The sequence below is a fragment of the Pleuronectes platessa genome, chromosome 7 (genome assembly GCF_947347685.1).
Source record: "Pleuronectes platessa chromosome 7, fPlePla1.1, whole genome shotgun sequence".
NCBI classification, from domain to species: domain Eukaryota; kingdom Metazoa; phylum Chordata; class Actinopteri; order Pleuronectiformes; family Pleuronectidae; genus Pleuronectes; species Pleuronectes platessa.
The window spans coordinates 3,659,034-3,667,399 of NC_070632.1; the positions used below are offsets into that span (position 1 = coordinate 3,659,034).

The following is an 8,366-nucleotide window of genomic DNA, read 5'->3' on the forward strand; positions in this document are numbered from 1 at the left end:
GAAAATACAACCAAATAACTTGAATTTAAAATCACTCGGGCTTTAGGAAGAAACTAGTTCATTTTGGTTATCATGCTGTTAAAGGATGGATTCAAACTTTGTTTTATTAATTTCCTATAAATTCTTTTCCGTGTTTTCATATATTTCTCAAAAAAAAAGTAGAAATCTGACGTCTTAATGGTTTAGAGATCTACCAGTTTGCCTTGGCTGTGGTATTCACTCCACTGTTTTAGATCTCAACACCCAAAAAGTTATTTTTCACCTCTGTCCTATTCGTCCAACTAAAGAACTGACTTTGGCAAACCTTGGTGGAAGGAGGAGACTTGCGCCAAAGAAGAATCCATTAAACTTTGTCTGTGATCCAGACAAAGGGGCAGATCCAATTTCTTTGACATTGCAAGATACAGCATTTTCTGACATTTCCCCCCCGAGAGTTTCATTCCAGTTTTATTACTTTGATTTTCTCCTTATCTACCTCACGACACAAGAGCAAAATGTCAAACCACTACAGGACTTTCACAGCAGCAATTAATCCTGGAGGTGGTAATATTTGCTCTGTTTTCTGCAACAGTTTTTCTTTAAATTAGCTTCTATTATAGATTTTGACCATTTGTAACATGTTGGAAACAATGTGTTAGAAGTGAAGCCCATTTAATTCAGTTCTGCCACATGTACGAGACAAAGTAGGGATTCAAATTCTGTTTCTCTCAAATCACCTTTGTAAACTGAGAAATACACAGAACACATAATATGAATAAGAATACAACCTTATTTATACAGCCCATTTGAAAAACAAGTTTACAAAGTTTCCGGCCTTACTCTGGGAACCAAGAGAAAAATATATAAGTACACAGAATATTGATTACTTAAATGACATAAGAACATAACATAGTACCCAGTCAAATGGGACAGAGCAGATAGGATGTGAGTGTCTAAACCAGAATAGTGCTAAAAAGGATAAAAAGTGATCAATCTGAATATTTGCAGTGATTTTAATAACTTATTTGATCCCCAACTTCTCCAGGGAGCAGAGTGAAATAACAAAAGAACAGTTTTCATGTTTTTGTCCATGATTATCAAACCCAGATTAATCATATTATACTCAGATGTCAGCAGAACAGAGCTGTAACATCCCAGGTTGGTTTGTGGGAATAAGAAGTGAAGAGTCAGAGTCCTCCTGTGTGTGACTCCTCTGACCTGAACTTGTGAGGCTGAGGTTCGATTCTCCCAGACTCTCTCTAGTACTTTTCCAAGAGGAGATGTCAGCACTCTGTGTGAGGGACTCGTCTCAGTATCCAGGAAGTGACGGGGAGGGCTGAGCGGGGTCGACACAAGCTGAGGGAGGTCGTCCTGTCTCTACAAAAGAACTTGGGTGGAAGAGGAGCTCCATCAAGCTGGACGGACACAGACCTGCACCGGAAGTTGTACGTATGGCCCTTCAATATAAAAAGGCACAGACCTGGGTTGTTGAACTATAAAAACATTCATATTCATGTTCATAATGTGTGGTGTGTGGCATCTAGATAATGCATATACACTCAATTTCTGGTAGTCGCCAAATTGAGTGGGCATGAGCCAAAAAGGAGCCACGCAACCTTGTCTTCTCTCAGCTATAACATTATGTGCCCCCAGATTATCTGCATGATGCCTTCTACTCATTCCTTTACAAACATTCAAATTACAAGCATTACACCATAAACTATGTGTGGAGAAGGATAACAGCACACCACGCCCCCCCCCCCCCCCCCTTCACACACAAACACACACCTCCACTATCAAGAAATTAAGCCAAAATATCCTCCATCAGAGAAGTTGGCGACTTGTCCCAGTCCTCCAGGATCCAAAATCCTAAATCTCATTGTTTCTGGAGAAACTTAATAAAAACCCTTGAGATAATCAAAATCAGCTTTATTTAGGATTTGGACTCTAGTGTTGTTGCGCTCAGTGTACCTACACAAATAGTCATACGATTAACCACAGACTCGAGAAACTAACCGATGTTGTAGATAGATAGATAGATAGATAGATAGATAGATGGATAGATGGATGGATGGATGGATGGATGGTTGGATAGATAGATATATAGAAAGATAGATAGATAGATGGATGGATGGATGGATGGATGGATGGATGGATAGATAGATAGATAGATAGATAGATAGAGCGATAGATAGATAGATAGATAAAGAAATAGATAGATAGATAGATAGATAGATTAATAGATAGATAGATAGATAGATAGATAGATAGATAGATAGATAGATAGATAGATAGATAGATAGATAGATGGATGGCATGTTGCGTGAAGGAATTTAAAGTGTTTTATTTTGAAAATATGGAGCGGAAGCCCCGCGTTGCACTCCCTGGCTTCCCGTTCCTCTGTCTGTGGGAATCTGGGTCCTGAGTGAAAAACACCGTCCGGGGGAGCGACCAACTTCTGCGTGTGTTTTTATTACCGTTATTTTTGTTCTTACTCCTCCAGCCGGCTCGTCTCTCTTTCAGAAAAACTTCCCCGGCCGCGGAGCAGCAACGTGCGGCGCTGACACCGCCGCTTCACCGACGGAGCCGCGGCGGAGTTGTTTGTGAAGTCGGGGTGAAAATGGAGCTCAGCTGAGTGAGAGTGGGGTGAGGAGGCTGGGTTTGGCAGAGCTGCGGGTCCTGCCCTTCTGCTAGCGGCTAGCTAGCATGCTAACACACACTCCGAAGTTCCGAGGTGAGCCTCAAAGTCACTTTGTCACTTGTTCTGTTAAAATGATTGTGGATGTTTTTACCGACAGTCGTGCGGTTTCCATACGTCGCTTGAAAGAACTGGTCTGAGGAGGTTTTGGGTGCAGAAAGAAAAACCAGTGACTCGGCTCAGGCCTTATCTCAACTGAACTTAAACCCACTGTAAAGTCTGTGAAGTACATTCAAGTTTAATTTATTATATTATGTTTTCACTTTATTTTAAAGGAGCTCTCTTCTTAATCATGTCTGACAATGTAAAGTAAGTTGTTACACATTTATTACACAATATTTCTAATAATAACTCCAACAAACTTTCTGATAATTGAGTTTTTAAATGACAAATTAAAAAACATGAGTGTGATCAAACACTGCACCAGCTGACTTTTACAATATGTCCTCATTTATTGTCCCAAATGTAAAAAAAAAAAGGCAAATCCCTGTGCACATAATGTTCACAGGAAGCTGTGTCAGTATTCATCATATAACCACAGACACAGTGCACGTCCATGTCTCTGTCGAGCCCGAACCGTCAAGTCTCGAGTTTCATTTTGCATTTTCACGTTCTTCCCTCCAGAGCCTCCCTCCGCTGTGAGTCTCCAGGGGAGCTGCTCTATCTGCAGTCCGACCGCTGCTGACGCTGCAGCTTCTCCCCATGGACCCGAGCTCAGTTGATGGTGTGACTGTCTGTGGACATTCCGCGTGAATCCTGAGGACCATGATGCAGTTCTGCTGAAGGCGACCACCACACTTAAGAGTTGGTTTTGAAGCAGCTCTCCTCCTGATCCATCGTTCTTTGTGCAGCGAGGATCCAAACCCATCCCCAGCATTTTTCTCCATAAACATTTAACGTCATCTGAGATGGGGCCCTGGTAGCTTCTTCAAGGGGTTTGAGGTCCCCCCCCCCCCCCCTGGCTGCATACAGTGTGTGGGCATAAGACTCATCAACACAGGTCTGTAAAAGAAAGCTGTGACCCGATGGTTAAGCACTTGCTGTGGGAGTGGAGACGCCCCGACGTGATTTCCAGAATGCATTCATGAGCTCCTCGGCCGTTAACCTGGACCTAAGTGGATGTAGTGCTTGTGTTCATGGGCTGTGACTGCTGATGCCAGCTCATTGGGACTTGAGGGGGTGTAATCAGCTTTATTCATGAGCCCTCTGACTCCGCGTGGGTACGGCCTGGATGTTGGATGCCCTGAGTGTGTTGAGTCTGCTGTAGCGGTGATGAGGCAGGGCTCCTGGTGGCCTGCGTGGCTGAATGGGCAGCGGCCCACGGTGATGTGATGGGTTGCAGGAACAGTAAGGTCCTCCCTGAGCCTCCGGGGGATGTTCAGTTGGACCTGGTCAAAAAGGTCAGTGGAGAAACACAGTAATGTCATTTATAATAAGTTCAAGATTCAAGATTTGTATTATCAAATGCACAACAATAACATTAAGCAGTCGCTGGCAGTGAAATGCTTGAGTCACAGGCTCTCTTCTAGCAATGCTCAAGTAATTACAACCTACAAAATAAAATAGAAATAGTATAAAATATAATTAAATAGAATATCAAAATTTAAAATAGAAAATAAAGTATATATATCTAAATACATATAGAAACAGCTGAAGAGAAAATAAAACAAGAATAGTGCAATTTGTGCAATTGTGCAAATATGCAAATATGATCATGTCATCTATTAAAAGTCACGTAACTGTATTAAATGCATGTCACAACTTCTTAGAGCCCAAGGTGACCTCTTCAGATATCTTGTTTTGTCAGACCCACTAAAACATATTCATATAAAAGCAGAGAAAACTATATTATCCTCAGGTTGTCCAGCTGCTGCAAGAAAATCCTGTGTTTTAGCTTAACGAGGACAACTTAACTGTAGATCCATTAATAAGTGAATCTAGCTACTTACCAAAGATTTGTGTTTGTAATTTAATGTGAATTACATTTTTATAATAACATTATTTGTTGATTTTTCAGGTTGAGCCTCCGCAGCCCCCCCAGACAGATATCTTCAAGCACTTCATACGAGGGGATGGCACTGGAAGCAAGACGGGCGGGGGTGGGGGCGGTGACAAGGCCGACTCCACCTCCCCATACCAGGCCCAGGCACAAGCTGCCACTCCTACCGCCTCCGCCCAGCCGCCCAAGGACCCGTCCGATCTGTCGGACCCTCAGCGGAAGAAGGTGGCGAAATATCGAGCCAAGTTTGATCCCCGGGTCACGGCCAAGTACGACATCAAAGCTCTGATTGGACGAGGGAGTTTTAGCCGGGTTGTTCGCGTGGAGCACAAGAGCACGAGGCAGCCATACGCCATCAAGATGATCGAGACCCGTTACCGGGAGGGGAGGGAGGTGTGCGAGTCCGAGCTGTGTGTCCTCAGGCGCGTCCGGCACACCAATATAATCCAGCTGATGGAGGTGTTCGAGACGGCGGAGCGTGTCTACATGGTGATGGAGCTCGCCACTGGAGGAGAGCTCTTTGACCGGATCATCGCTCGTGGCTCCTTCACCGAGCGGGACGCCACCCGGGTGCTGCAGATGGTGCTGGACGGCGTCAAGTATCTCCACACGCTGGGGATCACTCACCGAGACCTGAAGCCGGAGAACCTGCTCTACTACCACCCCGGGGCCGACTCCAAGATCATCATCACCGACTTCGGTTTGGCCAGCAGCAGGAAGAAGGGGGACGAGTGTCTGATGAAGACCACCTGCGGCACGCCGGAGTACATCGCCCCTGAGATCCTGGTGAGGAAGCCCTACACCAACGCGGTGGACATGTGGGCGCTGGGGGTGATATCGTACATCCTGCTGAGTGGCACCATGCCGTTCGAGGACGACAACCGCATGAGGCTGTACCGACAAATCCTCAAGGGGAAGTACAGCTTCTCCGGAGAGGTGAGGAGTTACAGTAGATACACACACACACACACACACACGCTCTCCAGCAGACTTCACCCATATTTGGACAACATTCCTCACGCCGCATGAGGCTTTGTCAACAAATTTCCAAGAAGTTCAGCTTTTCCTGTGAGGTGGCACCAATCTAACAACGATACACACATTTTTGCACTTTACTCTCATTTTCAGTCGATGTCCATTTCAACCTCATGTACTTTTTTTTTTACCTCAGTCTCATTTATTCCTCCTCTCTAAGTCAATATGCCCCCCCTCTGTGTGTCTGTGTGTGCACAGTAATTTATGCTCTATCTGTGTATCTAGTGGGGAGAATGCTGAGTAGTCTGTTCCTTTGTTTCATAGCCGGGGATGTTTATGTTGCAAGTGGGCTTTACCAAAGAGGCCCTCGGTTAATGTTTGCCCCACATACAGCTTCTCCAGCGCAGATACTAGCTCCGTGGTTCTGTCGTAACTTACAGGGAGTAGTCGGAGCTTCTCAGTTTTTATGCTCCTGTGGCGGCAGCTGGAGGCTCTAAGTTTTCAGATTTGGACTCTCGGATGAACAGACTCGATTTTGGGGGGGGGGGGGGTCAAAGCTCAAGGTTGGTGTAGCCTGATTTGTGTCCCTGTGATACGCTTTAGGAACGCCGGTAGTTTTATTATATCCGGCACAAAAAGGGTCACTGGGACCTCACAGTACAGGTTATTGGCCATAACTCAACAATTCATGTGTTAATTTTGACAAAATACACTTTATAAGTTTTATGAACTTTCATCAAAGTCAGACGTGGATGCTAAGTGCAACTTGGGTAGTTGACTGAATCAAACAGCCCTGAGGTGTTAGTTCAAGTCTGTGGATGAGTCCAGATTTGAACCTGACATGTGAGATAAAGTCAGATCTGACAAATCATCCCCACGAACCCTGTTTATTAGCTGAGGGGTTCTAGTAGTATATTAACCCTGAATGAACAGGAGGTTTGTCTCCTTGTTTACTGTCTTAATCTCTACGAATATGAAATAATAGCAAAACTGTGCTGCTGTGATGATTGTGCATTGATGAGGTATTTACTATAAGCTTCTAAGTGAGAGGTGGAGCAGACTCTACTGGTCTTCCCTCTGGGATTAGTTATTTTACAGCTGTGACAAATAATGTTCATGTTTACAGCTGCCGTCCAAGAATGAATCACAGCCTGGACAGACAAAAAATGTAGAGTCGTGTTCTTAAGTGTTTGTTGGAGGTTTTGAGTCACGACTCGTCATTCATACCAAACAGACTCCACAGATGTTTCCAATGCATCTGATTTAAAGGACATTTTGTTTAACATGAGATCACAAGGCTCTTGACATTCAGAGACAAACGAAATTCATTGTCAAGTCTGACAATTCAACAAAATCTAAGAAGTCACATTGTGTACAATAAACTTAACACAACAGGACAGGACATTATCAGCTTTCTACTGCTCTGCTGCCCTCTTGTGTTTAGTGGAGGGAGCTTCATTATTACAAGAATAAATGATGCACATGTATAAGTGAATAAAAGAACAAAATAATGATCCGCACATAGTGGGTCTACAAACAGACACACACTCACAGAGATACTCACACGTACAAATGTGCATCATTTTACGTTCACAAAAGAAACAAATAATGAAATATGTATGTACATGTACATATACACTAGTATTTATCAAAGCAGAGTATTTTGATATCTCTAGAAAATATTCAGGAGATGTCTTATGTCTCATTTCATATATTCTCTGGTTTTTGATGTTTAATTAGTTATTTTCATGTTTTCTCCTCAACAGTTTTGTCAGTTTAGACTTTTCATAGCATCAACAGCACAAACTGAACTAATAACATTAACAATTCCTTTTCCGTTGGTTATTGTGATCATGTGATGCAACTACGAGACACATTAGAAACACCTTGTCTCCGCGCCCACACCTCAGTTAGGAAACCACTGGTTTAACCCTGGCACTGACTCAGCTTGTTGATCACATGTCTCCCGTCTGTCTCCCGTCTCTAGCCGTGGCCCAGTGTGTCCAACCTGGCCAAAGACTTTGTGGAGAGAATCCTGACGGTGGACCCCAGCGAGCGGCTCACCGCTGGCCAGGCCTTCAAGCACCCCTGGGTCGTCAGCATGGCCGCCTCCTCTTCCATGAAGAACCTCCAGCGCTGTATATCTCAGAACCTGCTGAAGCGGGCGTCCTCGCGCTGCCACAGCACCAAGTCGGCACAGTCCACGCGCTCCAGCCGCTCCACCAAATCCAACAAAGCCCGTCGGGTGCGTGAGAAGGAGCTGCGCGAGCTGAACCGTCGCTATCAGCAGCAGTACAACGGCTGAGCAGGGGGGGGGGGGGGGGGGGCAGCTGATGGCTGCAGCGGACATGGACTTTAAGGGAAACAGCACTACAGAGACTGAACGTTCACAATGACTGCCCCCATTCCACGATGCTTCCAGTGTTAAAAGCCCCAAAAGAGGGCAATAATGTGACTGAATCAGTTTCTTCAAGCAAAAATCTAATTGAGGTTGAAAAGTAACTGAGCCAATTGAGGCGATTGAGCAAATCAAAGGTGATTCCTGATCCATAAAGACAGTGAAATGAATGAATCCTTATGGGACTGTGTCTCCTGATGAGGACACAGAGGGACACACCAGCAAGGTGTTTCATTCCATCATCTCTCCATCCGTTCCTCCACCTTCTCCTCGGCTGGACGGTGCCTGCCACTCCTTTGTTTTAATTTTGTCTTTCC

The 8,366-nt window shown here is 44.6% G+C and overlaps 1 protein-coding gene across 1 annotated transcript; it reads left to right on the forward strand.

Moving 5' to 3' along the window:
• Positions 1-2,365: 2,365 nt before the first annotated feature.
• On the forward strand, positions 2,366-7,956 carry pskh1 (protein serine kinase H1). Its single transcript, XM_053427748.1, has 4 exons — positions 2,366-2,713; positions 3,302-4,077; positions 4,695-5,612; positions 7,639-7,956. Exons 2-4 carry the CDS (start codon positions 4,009-4,011, stop codon positions 7,954-7,956), a joined length of 1,305 nt encoding a protein of 434 aa, XP_053283723.1. The 5' UTR covers positions 2,366-2,713; positions 3,302-4,008.
• The last annotated feature ends 410 nt before the right edge of the window (positions 7,957-8,366 follow it).